At 45.4% G+C, this 21,580-nt stretch overlaps 1 protein-coding gene across 1 annotated transcript; it reads left to right on the forward strand.

Annotated features, from left to right (window-relative positions):
• Nucleotides 1–2,621: 2,621 nt before the first annotated feature.
• On the forward strand, nucleotides 2,622–20,875 carry EIF3K (eukaryotic translation initiation factor 3 subunit K). Its single transcript, XM_029571164.1, has 8 exons — nucleotides 2,622–2,771; nucleotides 6,428–6,526; nucleotides 6,702–6,822; nucleotides 8,264–8,338; nucleotides 9,172–9,238; nucleotides 18,451–18,528; nucleotides 19,676–19,801; nucleotides 20,770–20,875. Exons 1-8 carry the CDS (start codon nucleotides 2,713–2,715, stop codon nucleotides 20,799–20,801), a joined length of 657 nt encoding a protein of 218 aa, XP_029427024.1. The 5' UTR covers nucleotides 2,622–2,712; the 3' UTR covers nucleotides 20,802–20,875.
• The last annotated feature ends 705 nt before the right edge of the window (nucleotides 20,876–21,580 follow it).

Raw genomic sequence — 21,580 nt, forward strand, 5'->3', positions numbered from 1 at the left:
AACATGGAAATGAAGCCACAGGGCTTCCAGATGCCCATCAATTAGTAGCAGTTTGGGCTGCATCAGAAGTTTTATGCCTGTGGGCCATCAGAGCTTCCTATATATTAACCTTATGAGATGTACATGCTTCCAACTGCCAAAGATGTACCTTTTTTGGGGGGGTACTGCACTTACTGGACCTGAACTAACTACAAATTAGTTATCTCATAGTGTTTGAAATCAAAGATGGTTTATTTTTGTTCTTTGGTTTGTTTTGTTTTTTTAACTAAAACTTTTAACAAATAATGAAGAAAGCACTTCCCTTAAGAATGGCTGCAGGCTCTGTCTTTTCCTCAGGGCAAGTGAACTGGGCTCCCCGGCTTTCAGCCCTGTCAGGTGAAAAAGGGAGCGAGCTAAAAGAGTCCAAGCTGCCCCCCCCCCCCCTGCTCGTCTGCCTCAAACACCAGGGGGGGTGGTCCCACCAGGACCTAGCAACCCCCTGGGAGGCAAGCACTGCTGAAAACTGCAGTTCTAGGCTTTTTTTTTTTTTTTTTAACTCAGACTGTAAGATTTGTACCTCCATCTGCTGGAGACAGAGAAATATTGATGGAGTGCAGGTGGCACCTCCTCTTATGTGGCAGTGGCAGTAAAACTTTGTCTCCATCTGCTGGAGGGGAGGCAAAACCCAGGAGACTGCATGGATCTGGGTACATACAGGGAAAGATGGTTTATTTTTGTTTTAAATGGTGTCTAGAGCTCATGTGCTTAATTAAAATATGGTACAGTCCTCCCTAATTTTCTTTTTATAAGAATGGCATTGATTTCCTAATTCCTAAGTAGCAACACTGCTGCCTTAGCAGCATCACTCACTACTGTAAAGTGTGTAAAAGTTTACTACTGCATGGATTTTTCTATTTAAAGAGGGTTTTTGTTTGTTGCTTTTTGTATGTTTAATTTTGTGTTGGAGGGGAGCTGAAAGTGATTGATTGCAGGTGCCCTTGTTTGTTGCTATTGTCTTATCAATGCTTAAATGTTCTGTTTGAATAATAAATTTAATATATAAAGTTAAACTGTTTTTATTTGCTTTCTTTTCTCACTTAGAACAGGCATCCTTTAGTCAGTTCAATCACTTACCATGAAACAAACTTACACTTAGCTCTAGCTGGCACATTGGGAAGGGGGAGCGAAGGGCAGTGCTCAGTGCATGTGCATTTTACACTGAGATGGCAGAGGCTGCCTGCTGATCTCCAGCCATGGCTTCCCTGCCGGCAGTAACTAATAATGATGTGCAAGCTCACTGAAGGCTTACACTATTTCTATCCCAGGTGAATTGCAAACTTTCTTGGCTGCTGTTTGAAAACTAATGTTGGGCTCAGATAAAATAACTTGATGGTTGTAAGAAATATTTATTGCAGATTGTATTAAATTGTTTGGGTTTTTTTAAGCATGCACATTGCACTGCCAGAATGCTGTTGGTGAGGGAAGGGACAGGGCAGCAGACTAAGGCAGATTGGGGATGGAAGAAGGCCTGAGGCACTAGTGAATGACTGAGAACGCTGCAGCTACTGCAAGAGCAGTAGGATCATGGTGTGAATTGGTGCTCTGTTCTTACCCACACAAGGACGGGGTGAACACATCAATGTGACTAATTGGTTGCTCATTGGTGGTTGCCATGGGAATGTGAAGCCCGATTTGGTGGGTCTGTGACTCGAGGCAGCGAAGCATGTGTAGTTTGGGGGACACCACCCCACTCTTAGGCTGTATTGGCCCGCTGAACTGCCATGTGTGAAATGCTGATTCTAGCTTTTCTATTACAAACCTCCCTATATAACCAAGCAATCTACTTGGAATCAATGATTATTTTTTTTCCACAGATATAGTCTTATACACAAAGCATATTCCCAATAAACAAGCTATAGCTGCCTTTCAAGAACTTTCTTTCCTTCAAAACTCCAGTACCATTATTATTATTCCATCTTCCAAATCTATGGGCATATATCCAAACCTGGAGACCCACCGCGCAGTTGCGATCCTAAGAAAAAAAGAAAATTTTGAATTCCAGCCTGCACTTGCTTATTTTAAGGAGTACAAGTAAAACCTGCTTCCCTAACAGTACCCTGCTTCGATTCAGCAGCAGAAGTGTTTGGGGAACATCGCTCTTCCTACCCCCATCCCAAAACTCACACCTATGCCTCTGGATTCAGAGTCACAATGACCTGCTCGGGTTTTACGTTTCCATAGCAACTGCAGGCCTACAGCCCACTAGTTAAAGAGATATGTTCATCCTGTCGTCGTGAGCAACCCCACATGGCGCCGTATAATCCTGAAATAAAATAAAAATGTCAGCTGCAATAGAGATGATTAACTATTTCTTAACCCCACCCTCACCCTGGGATAGGAGCAGCGGCACGCGCAGCATTATTATCACTGGGGAGGGGGGAGAAGCTGCAGGCGGCCCGTGACGTTTCTCACGCCTCCCGGTGTCGGACAGAGGAGAATGAGGAAGCAAGGAATTTGTGAGATCGCAGTGAAAAACCCGCTTCTGGAAAAAAAAAAAAGCCCGACTATAAAATTATAAAGCAGAGCAATTTAGCGACAATGCGCCTGCGCTCCGCAACCCGGTCCCATTTTTTTTTTTAAGCCGGGAGCACCCGGAAGAGGGCGGTTTTACTAGGCCGGAAGCGGGCGCTGTTCCCGCCTCTTCTTCCGGTCTCTGTTACGGTGCGGATTGTCATGGCTTCCTTCGAGCAGATGCGAGCGAATGTCCTCAAATTGTTGAAGGGGATCGACAGGTATCGGGGGAAAGACTAGAAGGAGAGGGAGGCGAGCAAAGTTGAGTTTGATTAGGAGGTAGCTTGTTCTTTTTTCCTGGAACCCATCAGAGAGAGAGACAGGGTTCAGGGAGAGAGGTACCCAGCAAAGGGAGAGGGAGGAAGAAAGGACTGACCCGCAGTGGCTTACCATTGAAAACCGTGGAAGCCAGCATCTTAACAGGTTCGGGGCATGCTTAACATTGACATGGACGGCAGTGGTAGGAAAGGGATCGAAAGGTAAAAGGCGTGGGGGTAGGGGACCATTTTTATGCTCGTGTACCCAAAGTGGAAAACTGCAACCTGGCAGACTGAAAGGGCCAATTTGGGCTTTTTTTCTGCTATCATTTACAGGCCAATGCAATGTTAGTATGCAAAAAAAACCAAACCGGTTCCCTGTACGTACCCATCAGCCCAGACTCCTGGGTTTTACCTCCCCTCCAGCAGGCGGAGACAGACCAATTTCTGTGGACTCTGTCGTATACCCCTGAGGTGTCCCCTAGAGCCTGTCAGTATTCTTCCATCTCCAGCAGGTGGAAGAGGTGCTTCCCTGGAGTCCGGTATTTGTTTGGTTAGAATCTGCAGTCTGCGTTGCTCTCCCGCTGGAGTCCATTTTCCCGGCAATTCCAGCTTCAATTGCCGCTGATGGACGTGGCGCGTGCCAGTCTACATTGGTGGCTGTGTCCAGACAACTTACGTCGGGGAGAAGACTTGGAGATTCCCACGTGGATTGTGGTCACAACCAATGCCAGCCTCTCCGGCTGGGGAGCGGTGTGTCGGGGAACAGCGGTGCAGGGCCAATGGACAAGGATGGAATCCTCCTGGTCCATCAATCGCTTGGAGACCAGGGTTGTTCGGCTAGCGTTGCAGGCTCTTCTTCCCTTGGTGGAAGGGCGGTCGGTGAGAATACTATCCGACAATGCCACAGCAGTGGCTTACATCAATTGTCAAGGAGGAACCAGGAGCCGTCCGGTGGCGACGGAGGCACGGCTGCTGATCGCCTGGGCGGAACGGCACCTCTTCGGGATTGTGGCCTCCCACATTGCCGGGGTCGACAACGTGTAGGCAGACTTTCTCAGTCGAAACCAGTTGGATCCAGGGGAGTGGGAGCTCTCAGACGAGGCCTTTCGTCTTCTGTGCCAGCGTTGGACCAGGCCAACCATGGACCTCATGGCAACGTGTCGCAATGCCAAGGCTCCTCGTTTCTTCATTCGGCGACGAGAACCAGGAGTGGAGGGCATAGATGCTCTGGCCCTACCCTGGCCAAAGGATGTTCTGTTGTATGTCTTTCCTCCGTGGACATTGGTCGGGAAGGTGTTGCGCCGCATAGAAGTTCACCCGGGTATGGTGATTCTAGTGGCTCCGGAATGGCCACGACGTCCGTGGTTTGCAGATCTTCTGACTCTAGCCGTCGACGGTCTGCTGCGGTTTCCTCCGTCCCCAACTCTATTGCGCCAAGGGCCAGTCTGTTTCAGCGAGGTCGATCGCTTCTGTCTAGTGGCATGGCTTTTGAAAGGCAGCGGTTAAGTTCGAGGGGTTATTCGCCTGCGGTGATCGCCACGCTCTTGCACTCCCGTAAAACCTCTACCTCCAGAGCCTATGTTAGGGTCTGGGGGGTTTTTGAGTCCTGGTGTGTGGACCGGGACATTCTTCCTGCCAACGCCTCAATCCCGGAAGTTCTGGATTTCCTTCAGGCGGGCTTGTCCAAGGGTCTGGCCTTTAATTCCTTGAGAGTTCAAGTAGCAGCGTTGGGTTGTTTTCGAGGTAAGGTGCAGGGGGTGGCGCTTGCTTCGCATCCTGATGTGGCTAGGTTCCTGAAAGGAGTGAAGCACTTGCGCCCTCCAGTTGGGAATCCCTGTCCTCCCTGGAAACTTAATTTGGTCCTCAGCGCTCTTTGCTCGGCCCCCTTTGAGCCCTTGAAGAGGGCAACCCTGAAGGATCTCACTTTGAAAATGGTGTTTTTGGTCGCTGTTGTTTCGGCGAGGCGCATTTCAGAGCTCCAGGCGTTATCTTGCAGCGAGCCTTTGATTTTGGATGCGGGTGTTTCCTTGCGCACGGTTCCATGCTTTCTCCCGAAGGTGGTCTCTGCCTTTCATTTAAATCAGTCTGTGGAGCTTCCTTCCTTTGTGGGGTTGGATTCCTCTTCGCCGGAGGCCAGAGATTTGCGTAAGCTGGATGTGAAACGGGTATTGTTGAGTTACCTGGAGGTCACGAATAGTTTCCGCTTGACAGATCATCTTTTTGTCTTATGGAGTGGACCCAGAAGGGGTCAGAAAGCTTCCAAGGCAACTATCGTGTTGGCATACCTTGTACAGGGCCGGTCGATTCCGGTCGGGCTTGAGGCTCATTCTACACGCTCTCAATCAACGTCGTGGGCAGAATGTCAGCAGGTGCTGCCACAAGAGATTTGTAGGGCGGCTACCTGGAAGTCTACTCATACTTTCGTGAGACACTATAGACTTGATGTCCAGGCACCTGAGCCTGGGGAGTTCGGAGCCAGTGTTCTCAGAGCGGGACTCTCGCAGTCCCACCCTGGTTAGGGAAGCTTGGGTACATCCCAGGAGTCTGGGCTGATCTGGGTACATACAGGGAAAGGAAAATTGGTTGTTACCTGCTAATTTTCATTCCTGTAGTACCACGGATCAGCCCAGAGTCCCACCCAGGGAGAGTCCGCTCGGCCGGTAGCTCATCATTTCTGGTTGTTAGTTTCATATGCCCCCATGTTTAGGGTCAGAATTATAGGGCATTGTGTTTCAGTTTCAGTTACGAGTTCTTCATTTCCCTCTGCTCTTCGGGGGGAGGTTGTTCAGTGACAGTTGTGAATCTTTATTATTGTTCTGCTTGGGTACAGTGGAATACCGACAGACCCTAGGGGACACCTCAGGGGTATACGACAGAGTCCACAGAAATTGGTCTGTCTCCGCCTGCTGGAGGGGAGGTAAAACCCAGGAGTCTGGGCTGATCCGGGGTACTACAGGAACGAAAATTAGCAGGTAAGAACCAATTTTCCTCTGCTCATGATTGAGCGCCTGCTTTCCTAACGTGCGCGATGCAGTAGGCAAATGATCCACTGAGCTAAAAAGGAGGTGCTAGGGATAATGTTTGTCCCTAGTGCCTCCCCGGCTCAGGAGAAGTGGCTGTGTGCAGGTTAGGAAAACGGATGCACAATTTTAGAGTCCGTTTCCCTAACCTGTGCACAGGCACAGGTTAGGGAAATGAACGCTCATTAATTAACTTTTTTTTTTAAACATTACTCCTTTTTTTTTTTTTTTTGGTTCTTCTGACTTAATATCGTCAAGATATTAAGTCAGAGGAACTACAAAAAAGCAGAATTTTCTGCTTTTCTGTTAACGTGTGGGGCTCCGCAAGACTTAACACCAGCTTAATTTTTGAGACTAAAAAATGTCAGGCACACATTTATTTTTTACACAAGGGGGGAGTAGCTAATAGCCTCTTCAACATGACATTTCCATAAGGGGTTATGGCCGAGCATCTAACTGTGGGTTAACCTGTACGCTAGCCTGAGCGCACAGTATTGCATCGGCCTGTTAGTATGTTACTTTGAGAAAGACCAGAGGGAGGCAAGGACCAGATGCTGATTAATTTGAATGCCCATGTTTTGGTCCTTCTCTTTCTAGGTATAATCCTGAGAATCTGGCCACTCTGGAACGTTATGTGGAAACTCAAGCCAAGGAAAATGCCTATGACTTGGAAGCCAATTTGGCGGTGCTGAAACTGTGAGTGTGTGTGTTTTCCCCGTCCTCCTACCCAGGAGAAGAGCTGAGGGAACATGGGCTGGCTCGCTGCCCTGGCTACTTACAAAACGTCTTTGGGCTTTAGACAGAGTGAAGGAATTTCTTAGCTTTTGGAAAGACTTGTGGCTCATTTTCCCCCACTGTCTTTCTATTTTAGGTATCAGTTTAACCCTGCCTTCTTCCAAACAACTGTAACAGCTCAAATCCTGCTCAAAGCTCTGACAAACCTTCCCCACACTGACTTCACACTCTGTAAATGTATGATTGACCAGACTCATGTATCCTTCCTCACAATATGTCATCTTTAAGTGTGCTGCTTCCTCTCTCAGCTCTGTTTGTGGAATGGGAAATATGAAAGGAACATAAGATGTGCCATATTGGGTCAGACCAAGGTCCATCAAACCCAGCATCCTGTGGCCAAACCAAGTCACGAGTATCTGGCAAGTACCCAAACATTAAATAGATCTCAAGCTACTATTCCCTATTGATTAATAGCAGTTTATGGACTTCTCCTCCAGGAACTTAATCCAAATCTTTTTTTAAACCCAGTTACACTAACTGCTGTAACTACATCCTCTGTCGGTGAATTCCAGAGCTTAACTATGTGTTGACTGAAAAATAATTTTCTCTTGGTTTGTTTTAAATGAGCTACTTGCTCATTCATGGAGTGCCCCGTAGTCCTTCTATTATCTGAGAGAATAGGTAACCAATTTACATTAACCTGGTCAAGTTCTGTCATGATACTGTAGACCTATCATATCCCTCCCCCTGCTGTCTCTTCTAATTGGGTACAGTTTGGGCTTTAACTGATGGAAGAACTGGTAAAATTGTCAGAGCGTAAGACAAATGCTTTCTTACGTATGGCACTAATCACATGTATTTATACCAGAACTAAAAGTGTGTAAACACTGCACAGTGAAATCAGGTGACTAAATGGCTCTTGTGAGTCTAAGCAGAGATAATATACAAGTTTGAGTTCAGGAACATTAAGGGGGTCATTTACTAAGCATTTTTTCCGTAGACACAAAATGGGAGAAAACCTTTAGTAAATGACCCCCAAATGGCCTTGCTCAAGGTCACACAGTGAAACTGGTTGTAGTGTGGGATTGGAATGTGTCTCTCCAGGTTTTGTTGCTCTGTTCTCCATAACTTTGTGGTATCAGTTCTATTCCTTGAAAGTGGTAGATGGTCCCTTGAAGGTGATTTCTGAGGGAGGTGAGTCCTCCTCTCCCCATAATGGGATTGCTTGGCCTAAGTCTGACAAATTAGGAAGTGTCCAGAAGATAGACTTCATTAGACTCTGTTCTCACCCTGTGAGAATGGTAGAAGTAAACAGATGTGGGGAGGGCGTTCTCACCCTGGACCATGTTTTGGGAAATCATATGTTTCTCAAAACACGGTTTCAGATGTGCAGACGAAAAACACTGTTTATCCTGGCATCTGTAGATGTGCTGACTCCGTGTGTGCATGTGGCATGAAGTGCTTTGTGTAGCGGCTGCTGTCAAGAAGGGAGCCTGCAGGATTCCAGATGTGTGTTTGGGGTAGTGGATCTTGCCAGGGGAGCTGCTTGGGGGATACTGGCTTTGTATCTTTCCACATCCACACACACACACACAACTTGTAACACATGCACTGTGTCCCTGCCCCTCCCAGTTTTTGATGTCCTATCATTATTTTACTTTGCTACTTGTACAAGTTTCCTTGACTCCTGCCCTATAGCAAGAAGAGAGGCCCATTAGGCAAATTCTATACCTAGGGGATCTTCTGGAAACGTGTCACTTCCAGTCATTCTGGGTAAGTAGCTGGAGAAACATGGAGAGGAGCATAACTGTTGTGTTTAAAGAGAGAGAAATCAAATGCACCGTACAGAAAGCTGATGTTTCCTCTGTTAAGGCTGAAAGAAAGGGAGTTTTATTATTTACAAAATTCCGCAGTTTGTAACATGAAGCTTTGCAAGTTCTGTTTAATAAACATTTGGTGCTATGCATGTAATCTCCTTGGTATTATATGTTGTGTTAAAAGCATCAGCCAGTTAGATGCTGTCTTCATCTTCTGCATGAAGTCATTTCTTATTTCTGTAAGAGTGTTCTGATTGCAAATATATGATGTCTTGAGGAGGCGTTGCTATTTAAAATGATCAGTCTTATGTCCTCTGGAGTTTTTTCTTTGCTTTCCCTTATCGTCAGCATAGTTTATGTATCTTCATGTCAGCACCAAAAGTGCATTTCCATGCTAACCTAGGACAGCTTTTGTAAACCTGAGATGGGAAAAGGGGGAGTATCTCACCCAGCATTTATTAACATGCCAAGTGGGTGCCACAGAGCCGTGTTGCTGCATTCATGGTCATCTCTTGTGCCTCACTTTAAAAAAAAAAAAAAAATAAATAAATTAGAAAATGTTTCTTAACAAAAAGGGTGGTGGCCTCCCAGGAGATGTGGTGGACAAACAAGACTGTAACAATTAAAGAAAACTTGGGATAAGCTCAGAACATCCCTAGGTGGAAAGGCAAAGCCAGAGATTAGTTTGGCTCTACGGCATTGGAAAAGGAGGCAAACTAAGAAGACGAAGTTGGCCTTAGGGTCCTTATCTAATATTTCACTCTGTGTTTGTGTTCTTGCTTCCTGCAGCAGGCACTGGATGAGAACCTAGACCTACTGGATGGGGTGATGGGCTTTGAGGATTCTGTCCGAAAATGTAAGTGCAGCAAAAGGCAGATGGACAATGTCATGAGCAACAGGAACACATCCTGTGCATCACAAACCATCTCCCCCATTTACCTTTTATTGTTTTATTTTTTTTAAACTTAATTGGAAACGAACAAACCTAGTACAGCCTTTGTATCTTGGGCTCTGTTCCATGCAACGAATATAGACTTGGTTATAGAATTTTTAACCAGATTAACAAATAACATTTCTACATAAATACTCTCAAACATTATCACCTCCCTCAATCCCCTGCAACCCATTCCCTTTGCCCCCCATCTCTTGGTTAGACATTTTGTTCCCTTCAACTAGAAAATATTAACCCATACTCAAGTTATTGTATTAACAATGGTTTTTAAAAAAACTGCATCCTTAAGATGAATTGATAGCATTTCAATTACATTCTGCGCTTCGGCATGCCAGGCCTTCAGCTGGCCAAAATTATCCTGCAACCCACTCAGCGGGGCCAATGCAATAAATGTGGCAGAAAACGGGCACTCTGTGTTGAGCACCCGTTTTCCTACCATGCGCCCAGCTACCTCTCCTGAGCTCCCGATCCAATATTAAAATGAGGGGTCCTCCTAAAAAGGAGGCGCTAGGGACGAATGTGCGTCCCTAGCGCCTCCTCGGAATCAGGCGCACAGGAGTGGTGGCTGTCAAGCAGGTTGGGAAAATGGACGCTCAATCTACGAGCATCCATTTTCTCCTGCTACCGGCATATACACTTACAAGATACATAGCCTGGACCATCTATCTTGTGTGTATGTATTGTTTGTCCAAAAATGTTTTTGTTTTGTTTTTTTAAATGCCAGCCCCATGTGGATTTCCATGTGATGAGCGCTACTAGCTACGTGGCGATTTGGATGCGCTAATACCCGTATTGGATCGGGGGTTATGGACGTGTGTCAGGCCGTGCACAGCGGCTAGGGCACAGTATTGAATCGGCCCCTTTATTTGTAAGGGTAAAAATGTGCTGGAAGTGACTCCCACCACCAAACGTTTGTAAGGAGTTTTTAATTACCACCAAATCTGTAGTGACCAAGGGACATGTACAGTTTATATCCCATTTACAGCAGCCTCAGTTGCCCTTGGAACTTCCTGTAAAGGATACCTGCCTGCCTTTGTCTCTTTAGTCTGCCTGTGACTAAGTCTGTTTTCTCTGAGAGAGCTATGCTTACAATCTGTAAACTTAACGCAACACCTCTCAAGTCTGGCTTGTGGGGTTGACACAGCCAGATCTAATATATCCCTCAAGCTAATTTCTCAGCTTGGGGCTCAGAAATGGAGAGAGAGTACTGCCACTTGCTGCTTCTGAGCGCAGAGCTACAGGCTGTGACTCAGGACTACTAGGGCCACCATCGCGATGAGTACTCCAAGCTTTGGGATGTCCTTGAGCCAGCCTTTCTGCCCTGTCTGAATGGGAGTCTGATTCCCTCCTATGTGCGGAGGGTATGCTGGGTCATCTAATCATCAACCTCAGATGTAACCAACAGGAGTAGACAAAGTCTCTAACAGGCTACAATGAAGTAGCAGAATACCAGGGCACCCGCGGATTTTCATCCTCGGATTCCTTGGGTTTATACATTTTAGCCTGTAACTCATTTAACTGAGCATTATTGGATGCCAATGGTTTTTTTTGTAAAGTATCTTGTGAAGGGATTGGCGTGTAACTCTCTTTGTATTCAGATGGCAGTCTCAGGCTGTTTTTGTCAAGGTAATGGATGGAGTTTCTTTGCTGCTCCATCCAGATGTGGTTTTCTGACTGGCGCTAAGCGTTTACGTCGTCCCCTTAGTTAGCTGTACCCCTCTTGAACCCTCTGTTTGGTGCTTTATGGCTCTTTTGAGCTGTTGTGGGGGACATCCCCGAAGGATCTTTCTCTGAATATGGTGTTTCTGTTCAGCCAGGCGAATTTTGGAACTTCATTGGAACTTCAGGCCTTGTCCTTCAAATCTCAGTGAATGGGGTTTGTGGCAGACAGTTCCGTCATTTTTTGTCGTTCTATCTGAGGTCAGCCGGTTGAACTTAATGCATTCCGGCATCTGAATGTGACGGATCCAGAGAGTTACATTTGTTGGATGTCCTTCGGTGTTTAATTCGGTGTCTGAAGGTTACCAGTGGATTTTGAAGGTCTGATCACCTCTTCTGTGGAGCAAAGAAGGGGGATGCAAGGCTTTGAAAGTTATGATTGTGTGGTGAGGGAAAAGGAAGGGCGCATCCTGAAGAGACCAGAGCATAGGCAGCTTTCTAGGTGGAGAGTCAATTGGTTTCTTCGCCGGAGATCTGCTGTGCGGGAACTTGGTCGTCCCTTCACGCTTTCACCAGACATTATTGAATAGATGTTCCGGTGCCTGATGAGATGCTGTTTGGGGAATGTGTGTGACTTGGTCTTTCAGTTTCCCTCCCGGTTTAGGGAAGCTAGGGTATGTGTCAGGTGTCCGGACTGATCCCGGTATGAACAGGAAAGGAAATTTGGTTCTTACCTGCTAATTTTTGTTCCTGGAATACCCCAGATCACTCCCTATTAAAAGACCGCTCTCTCTCGGCCATGTGTATCATAGGGAAGACTGAAAAGCCTTGTCGTTCTTATGTCCACAGCAGGGATTTTGATCCCTGCTGTGGACATAAGGGCTCGCGTTGAAGGACTCTACCTTTGTTCCCCTGCTCACGTAGTGGAAGGAGTTTAGCTTTTGGATTTGTCTACATCTTGGCTTGTCTACAGGTCAATACTGAGGGACTGTAGGTTGCACTCTAGCTTACGTAGCAGTTTCAGAAACGTCTTTTTTTTTCCTCTGCCTCCATCTGCTGGAAGGGATGTAGAACCCACTTGTCTGACTGATCTGTGGTATTCCAGGAATGAAAATTAGCAGGTAAGAACCAGTTCTCCTTTTACGCAGATATGCTTCTTGCCACGGATCATAAAATATATCTACTTCCTCCTGCAACGTTCCGTCCAAAGCTCCCTTCAAATACTCAGTTTTATCTAAATCAAACTGCCTTCCTCTGGATATTGTAAGTTAGTATTATTCCTAGTTTTAAAATGTCATTCATTTAAATACTTCACCGTGCCGTGCTTGTAGTTATATCCCTTATTGGAACGGCAGAGAAACACAGCCTGCCGGACCAAAATGGGAAAATTAAATAGAAGTGGGAAAAAAGCAAGAAAGAAGGGTTACTTCCTGGAAAGGAGCGGCAGAGAATACGAATTTCAAGGCATCAATGGAGGGAACCTCCTTGCAAATCTAGGCCTCTGTTCTTTCTCCTTGTTTATATGTAATAAAGATCACACCCAAGTCTTCTGCACTACCTCCTTGTCACTTTGACGTGACCCTTTCAAACTGTACATGTGGCTCTGGAAACCTTGCCCTTTGCCTGTAGAAGTTTTGCGTTATAAAAATATAGTTTTGAGTTGCCACGTGCTGCCGATCTTCACCGCTAGGGCTCTTTATGTTACTGCATTTTTTAACTTTTAGTAGATGATAGTAAAATCTGCAACAGGATAGATTCCCAGAGAGGTGTGGAAAGCATGAGGAGTGACATGGCTGTCATGGGGATGTGGTACATGGAAAACCATGCCTGGGATATAGTTATACCGGGCTGTAATCTGTCCAGGAAGGACTGGTTAGGAAGGAAAGGAGGTGGCATGGCACTATATATAGAAAATAATATTAAAGTAACAGAATTGCAGGGCTTATGGGTAAAGAGGAGGCACTGTGGGTTAGTCTTGAAAGAGGGAATGGAACATTTAGTTGTATGGTGTAATATACAGACCTCCATCACAGAGATTTATTTATTTATTTAAATTCTTTTAATATACCGATGATCAAGACCAAGTCTTATCGTACCGGTTTACAATGTAACAAGGGGAAACCAATTAACAACTATATAGAAGGTAAAGTTACATTAAACTTTACATTAAAAAAGAGATTCACAAACTTGCTATGAAAGGGGGTGGCGCTATTGCTAGGGGACTTCACTCTGCCAGATGTTGATTGGAACATTCCGGCTGCAGTGTCTTACAGAAGCAGGGAAGACCTGTCCTGTCCGTTGGTAACAGAACCCACAGGGCAGTACTGGACCTGATGCTTGCTAATGGGGACTGTATCGCTGATGTAGTGGTTCGGTATTAGAGCACAAGAAATGAGGGTTCATTCAAAGGCGAGGGTCCTAGACTTCAGGAAACCTAACTTTGTTAAAATAGGGGAGTACCTCAAGGAGTCGTTACGTGGATGAGAAAATCTAGGGGAAGTAGAAGAGCAGTGGGCAAAACTAAAAGGAACTATTATAAGGACAATTATAAGGTAAATAAAGCAAAGAGGAAAAAGAGGCTGCTATGGTTTTCTAAAGAAGTAGCTGCTAAGGTAAGGGAGAAAAGGTTAGCGTTGATAAACTACAAGAGATCATAAAGGGGAAGACAGGCAACAATATCTGGAAAAGCTAAGAGAAACTGGGAAATTAGTCAAATGGAAGAAAAAATAGTAAATACCAGTAAAAGGGCGTCCCTTTTTTTTTTTTTTTTAAATATATTAATGATAGAAGTGCAGAAGCAGCATTGCGAGACACCGAGATGAAGGGGAGGAATATGAGGAAAGGGCAAAATTGCTTAACAAATATCTCAGTTCTGTTTTCACTGTGGAAGGGTGTTCTGGGTTCAGACTATGCACACTGGCATGCTGACCTGGGGAGGGGGGCTACCTGAGGGGCTTGCCCAATATAAACACAATTACTGGGCTTGAACCCAGGAGCTTATTCTCTACACAGTCACACACACATCACGGTTCCAGGTACTTAAGTTTATTTGAGCAACAGGAGGATAGAACAAATAAAATCAGGTCACATAGAAGAAGTAATGGTATAAAAAGTTTACATCTTTCCAAAGGCTCAACCTGTGCTATCACATCCAGGAGCCAGCTCTCTCATCTTACTCTATCTTATTTCTCCTTACACACTACAAGCGCTTGTGAAAGCAGTGATGTTCCCTCCTTCTGATTTCTTATCAAATCTCAGGCGCAACTGTCTGGCCTTCATTCTCTCTCAGGCTTTAGCATAAGTTAATTGCTAGTTTTCTCATCATAGACCTAGTGGAATAACTAAATAAACAGACTCTTGCCTGTTCGTAAACATTTCACAGGGCAAAACAGTAAATAAGAGTTCACTCAGTGGTTGGCCCTTGGCCTTCAAACTAGTCTGTGTCTGGGTGAAAACTCTGAATCCATACAGCCTACCCTCTATATACATCCTCAGCAAAAGTAACAAAAAATGACTCCAGCAAAGGGCCGGAAGCAGAGCCACATAAAATGCCGAGAAATAAGATTAGAAATGAAGTAAACCACAATCGATTTTCAGGACAGTGTGTTTGAGAGGAGCTAACTAAACTTAAAGTAGATAAGGCGATGGGGCCGGATGGGATACATCCGAGGGTATTAAGGAAACTTAGAGATGTCCTGGCAGCTCTGCTGGCTGACCTTTTCAATGCTTATATAGAGTTGGGATTAGTTCCGGAGGACTGGAGACTAGTGGATGTGGTTTCTGTTCTGTAGTAAGGAGGAGGCTGGGAACTACTGACTGGTTAGCGTGATCTGTAGGACGAGCAAATGAATGGAATCGCAGCTAAAACAGAGGGTAATGCAGTTTCTGCAATCCAATGGATTGCAAGGTCTGAGGCAGCATGGCTTTATCAGAGGTAGATCTTATCAGACGAATCTGATTTTTTTTTTTTATTGTGTGACCAGAAAGTTGGATCAAGGGAGAGCGCTAGATGGATTTCAGTAAGAGCTTTGACACAGTTATGCATAGGCGACTTATAAATAAATTGTGCGCCCTTGATATGGGCAGACAGTGACGGTCCAGGTTGGAAATTGGTTGCGTGGGAGGCAACAAAGGGTAGTGGTAAATGAAGTTTGCTCTGGAGGGGGGAGGGGTGCCTTACAAGCGGTGTATCTTGGACCATTTTTTCCACACTTTTGTCAGTGACTTTGTGGAAGGATTGTCGGGAAAGGTTTGTATGTTTGCCGATAGTATCAAAATCTGCAACAGGGTGTAGAAAATATGAGGAGGGATCTAGTGAAACTGAAGGAATGGTCTAGGGACTGGCAGCTAAGATTTAATGCTGAAAATGCAGACTCACAGATTTGGTTCCAAAAACCCAAGGGAGAAGTAAAGTATTGGGGGTGAAATTCTTTTAAATATGAAGAAAAAAGAAAAAAAAAAAGTGGCATGTGGGGCTAATTGTAGCTGCTGATCTTAGGGTGGCCAAACAGTGGCATAAAGCGATGGCAAAAGCCAGGGAGAGGAATGGTCAGCAGGAACAGAGAGGTCCCTGGTGATGATATACAAATTGAGCTCCACTCCCTACCTCCCTGTACTCTCCAGGTCTGCTCCTCTCTTAGAATTGTCCAATTCACTCTCTATCAGGCCCCAGTCTCCTGTGATTGTTCGGCCATGGCCAGGGCCACAAATTTCGCTCTTGCCGTGGAATTGGCCAGTCTTGGGCAAACTGTCATGGGAGACTGGGGCCCTGGTGGCAGCAGAACAGCACATTTACCCTTGCCCGCCCACCTGCCTGCCCCAGAAGAGAAACATTAAGAACATAAGAAAATGCCATACTGGGTCAGACCAAGGGTCCATCAAGCCCAGCATCCTGTTTCCAACAGTGGCCAATCCAGGCCATAAGAACCCGGCAAGTACCCAAAAACTAAGTCTATTCCATGTTACCATTGCTAATGGCAGTGGCTATTCTCTAAGTGAACTTAATAGCAGGTAATAGACTTCTCCTCCAAGAACTTATCCAATCCTTTTTTAAACACAGCTATATTAACTGCACTAACCACATCCTCTGGCAACAAATTCCAGAGTTTAATTGTGCGTTGAGTAAAAAAGAACTTTCTCCGATTAGTTTTAAATGTGCCACATGCTAACTTCATGGAGTGCCCCCTAGTCTTTCTATTATCCGAAAGAGTAAATAACTGATTCACATTTACCCGTTCTAGACCTCTCATGATTTTAAACACCTCTATCATATCCCCCCTCAGTCGTCTCTTCTCCAAGCTGAAAAGTCCTAACCTCTTTAGTCTTTCCTCATAGGGGAGCTGTTCCATTCCCCTTATCATTTTGGTAGCCCTTCTCTGTACCTTCTCCATCGTGCAGACTACCCCTCACTCACCGGCTCTTGGCCAAACATGAGGAGGAGGAACGGCGGCCTTGCGGTGCCTCTCCTCCCCTGCTGGGGCCTGAATGTTGCGCTTGCATGCCTTGGGCTAAAGCATGGCCCGAGTCTGAATTGAAGAAAGCATGGAATAAACACAGGAGATCTCCGAGGGAGCGATGGGAATAGTAAAGCTAAATGAGTTGAGTTGATGAGCAGACCGGGTAGACCATTCACTCTTTTTCTGCTGACTTGTTTCTGTGATCTAGTAAATGTTCTAGAATCTGGCAGCTATGATCTTGCATTTGGGCAACAAAAACTTAAGGCAGTGGTACAATGTAGAGGGTGAAATGCTTTAAGAATGAAACGAGCGGGATCTGGGAGTGATCATATCTAATTATCTTAAGATGGCCAAACGGGGGGGGATAAGGCAGTGGCAAAAGCGAAAAAGGTGCATAGGGTGAGAAATGGTCAGCAGAAAAAAAAGGTGATATTGCCCCTGTAGAAGTCCCTGGTGAGATGAAATATGAAATACGGTACAGTTTTGGAGACCGCACCTTCAAAAGAATATAAACCGGATGGAGTCTGTGCAGAGGTTGGCTACCAGAATGGTCTTTGTTCTAAAGCATAGGAAATCAGACCTAAAGATCTAAACATATATACTCTAGGAGCAAGGTGGGTTCCTGTTCATAACCCAGATCAGTCTAGACTCCTGAGTTTTGCCTCCCTGCCAGCAGATGGAGACAGAGAAGAAAAGCTTTACTGACACTGCTTCCTAACCTAGTGTGACACCTGCAGTCTCTCAGTATTTGTCTGTCTCCAGCCGATAAGAGGTGGAAAACCTACAATCTAGAGTGTATGTGTGTGTGTGTGTATGTATATATATATATAAGTTCAGCAAAGAAAGCCCTTCCAGCAGGTTATTAGGTACACGGTGGGGCCATCCCTCTTGGCTGAGGCAAACGAACAGGGGGTTTGTGACCCTGGACTATGTGGAGTTAGGATATCTGGTGATCCAGATCCCTCCTCCTGTCTTGGAGCCCGTGGTCATCTCTGCAGCCTTGAGGGAAGTATTTTTTGTTTTCTCTCTCAAAGTAAAGTTTGTTTAAAAAAAAAAAAAAAAAAAAGAAAGAAAAACAAAGTGAGGACTCTGTGACTGTTGGCTGCAAGGGACTAAGGCTCTGAAGCCAGCTGTCTTGCGGCAGGGTCCACACGGCAGGCCAGGCACTAGCATTTGGTATCTGCGGTGGGATCCTGGCAAGGCAGACCGCCACGCTGTTTGCAGTACGTGTTAATGGCACCGGGGAAGAGTCACACAGCAGCTGCCTGGCTTGTGGAGAGCTGCGCACACAGCTCACTGAGGATCGTGTGTGCGCCTGATGGCGTCTCCGGGGGAGAGAGCAGTTCCACGAGCAGAGCTCGTTGTCTCTGTCATAAGCAGATGAGGGCAGACCTCAAGATCTAAGCATGTCCACCCTAGGAGAAAGGTGGGTTGGGGAAAGATGTTAGAGATGTTTAAATACCTTCAAGGTTTCCATGCACAGGAGGCTCTGGAATGAGAGATCATGGGATGAGGATAAAAGGGAGTAGATGCAGTAATGTAAGGAAATATTTCTTTACAGAAAGGGTGGTGGATGCATGGAACAGCCTCCCAGAGGGAGGTGGTGGAGATAAGGAAAATATCTGAATTCAGGGAAGCATGGGACAAACACAGGGGATCTCTAAGAAAGTGGTAGGGATTGGAGAGATGAGCTGGTACAAATGGATAGCAGATAAGGTAGGCTGTATCTTTGGAGGGGGTTCTTCCATCACTTGTCTATGTTTTGTGATTCCGAGAACATCCCATTCCTTCCTCTTATAGGCATTCTAATAAAACTGAAAAAGCTGTTGCCTCACTTCTTGGTTTTCTAAATAAATAAAATGACACAATGTTAGTATTGTCTTGCATTTGGTGGAATGTGATCTCAGGATGGTTGTCTATGACCTGTGGGCTAGTTGGCCCTGTGACCTACTGTAACGTGTTCTTTTAATTGGATTGCGCCGGTCTCCGTTCTTTCCTCAGTTATCTGCCACGTGGTGGGGATCACGTACCAGCACATTGACCGATGGCTGCTGGCAGAGATGCTGGGGGATTTGTCAGGTGAGTTGTGCCTTGGTGTAGCTAGATTGGTCCTTGAGCAGAATTGCTGGATAGTCAGACTCTATTTGGTGACTCTTTGTGACTGTCTGAGGGGTCAGGCTGCCCTTAGGTTTCTGCTTCTTCATAGTAATAGATCCCCCATGAGCACTCGGTAATTACAGAAGCATTCTTTGGGAGAAACAAGTAGTAAATACTAGTGAAGTACTCCTATTGAAATGAGTGCCCTCAAGAGATCTAGCTACATCATAGTATTCTATTTATTTAAAATCTTATTTTCCACATCTTCCTAGAAACCAGTCCAGCGTGGATTACGATAGCAGGAGCAATACATAATAAAAACATGATCACATAAAACAGTACTTAAGTTTATTTATGTGGGTAATACTTAAATGAATATATATACAGTAAAATAACTAAACCGTTAATTAAAACCTTCATTCCAATGCTTCCTTGAAAAACAAGGTTTTAAGCTGCTTCCTGAATGCTCTTGCTTTCCCCTTATTTGCACTGGCAGCAGATTCCTCAGAGTCGGAGACAGAAATGGGAAAGCTTGAGTGCGTGACTGTGCATACTTGTAGACTTTTATGCTAGGCACTTTCAAGAGCCTGGCCCGTAAAGAGCTGGAGGGTACATGTCAGTCAAGTTTGTTACGCAGTGAAGAACATGCTTCAGGACCCATCAATTTATGTACAATTACCAGCAGCCTAAACTTGGATCTCCATTTAACTGGAAGCCAATGCAGTTCCTTAAGTGGGTGTCTACACGTGAGGCCCATGCTGCATCATTGTTAATGCTCTTAGCAGATTGTCAGGCACCCCTCCATAAAGGCTACGTCCTACAGTAGTGCAAATAGCACCGTACCAAAGGTCATAGCACAAGTCTGAACATGGCCATAGGGAGAGAAGGTCTTAAAGGTTTTAATGCTCTCAATTTGTAAAATGCTATTTTGGCTAAGTGGCGACCCTGTGGTCTCTATAAATATGGAGGATTCAGAGTTCCCTGCAAATGGAAGAAGCAGTTTGACCCTGTAGAAGCAAATGGTTGCTGTTCACAGGGCAGCACAGGAACAATACCAGTCATGCTTTTGTGCCTCATGTCTGTCTAAAAATGTAATGGGTAAGCACCTCCCTCTCGTCTCTTGCCGTAGACAACCAGCTCAGAGTGTGGATGAGCAAGTATGGCTGGACAGAGACGGATACTGGGAAAATTTTTATCTGCAGCCAGGAGGAAAATATCAAACCCAAGAACATTGTAGAGAAGATTGATTTTGAAAGTAAGTTGTTTTTTTTGGGGGGTTTGTTTTTTTTTGGAGGGGGGGGGGGGGGGAAATATCCAACACAGGATTCCTAAACATCCCCACCTTAAGAGACGCTCATCTTTCAACTACGCGAGAGAGAGCATTTTCCATTGCTTCCCCCAAAACTTGGAACACCCTACCCATAGAACTGAGGACCCAGCACATCCAAAAAACATTTAAAAAAGACCTAAAAACATTTTTATTCCGCAAACTCTATTCTAACTATCTGACACCTGATCATCCCAGCACTCAATAGAACTCGCAAGCATAATCCTCCTCTTCATGCTCTCCTGATGTACCCTCCTTTTCTACCCCTCCCTGTTCACTCCCTTGATCCATTAAGTTCTTTGATAATGTTCTCCGCAATATTCTGTTATTCAACGACTAAGAAAATATGTTGATTGTTCACAAAACCCTACTGTTCCCAACTACTATGTTAACTCCATTTAATTGTAAGATAATTGCATATGTTGGATGATAATTGCAGATTTGTAAACCGTTATGATGGCTCTACCGAATAACGGTATATAAAACCCTATAAATAAATAAATATGCGTTTAGGGACCTTTGCTAAGTGCATGGGTGGAACGTACAGGAAGGCACTGCTTTTACCCACACTACCTCCTGCAAGAGGAAAGCCACTTCCGTAGAATAACTGAGGCAGGAGCAGGTAAAGCGAATGCCGAACTCTGAGTCCATGGCAAAACTAGGATTAGAACCCAGGTTGTGGGGTTCCTATTTTTGCACTGTGACTGCCCACTGCAGGCTGCTCTGCCACTTTGCCACCCCCGTTGGCAACTTCCCATTCTCTTGAGGTTCATGACCTCCATTTTTCTTTTTTTTTTTTTTTTTGCAGATTTTTCTAGATGAAGAGTAAAGATTTGGCGAAGGTGGGTGAACTCCTTGGGTTTAATCTGTTTTAGCTGTTTCCTTTTTCATTTCAGGTGTATCCAGTATCATGGCTTCTTCCCAGTGACAGCAGCACACCTGCTTGCAGAATAGTTTTTCTATTTGAAATAAAATAAAAATGTTGCTTTTCTTACGCCCTGAGCCGCTGTCTCTCTTTTTTTCTGCACCTTATATCCACCACAGGGGGGTGATGGAAGTGGTTTAGGGGTGGGACCATGGGCCTGGTTTGCCTTTGGAGGCAGGAGGAGGAGGAGCATGTGGAAGGTGCTGCTGGGCCAGAGCTCTCCTCAGTCAGCCCCCCCCCCCCCCCCCCCCCCCTTGCACAAGAACTGAAAAGATGTTTGGTGTTGCTGGAGATTCAGCACACGTAGTCTCCCTTTGCCCGTCTATCCCATGGCTTTGGAGATGACTCCCACCCTTGAAACAACAGCCAAGTAGTGATGGCCATACAGCCATGATTACAAGCCTTAGGACTCGTGGAGGTTGGCTTTGTCCTGGGCCTTAGCTGAAGTATTTACATTTGTCGCCTCATGGACTGAGGCCATAAAGAAATCATTTACTGAATCTATACACAGACCAAAAAAAAAATAGAGAGGGTTCACTGCAGAGAGCTAGGACACAGGCTTCTCACCCGGCCTCCCACCCCAGATCCATCTATCAGCTTTCTGTTTATCAAGGCTTGCTCGATATGAGGGGAGGGGGGGGGGGGGCACTGAGGTACACCTGAGAATGCTTAGCATTCCTGGCTGTATTCACTAGGATTCTGGTTTTCTAGCACTCTTAACCACTTTGTGTACCTTCCCCCTAATCCTGTTTCCTCCTGTATCTTCTCATCCTCATCCACCT

This window comes from Rhinatrema bivittatum, chromosome 11 (genome assembly GCF_901001135.1).
Source record: "Rhinatrema bivittatum chromosome 11, aRhiBiv1.1, whole genome shotgun sequence".
Taxonomy (NCBI): Eukaryota; Metazoa; Chordata; class Amphibia; order Gymnophiona; family Rhinatrematidae; genus Rhinatrema; species Rhinatrema bivittatum.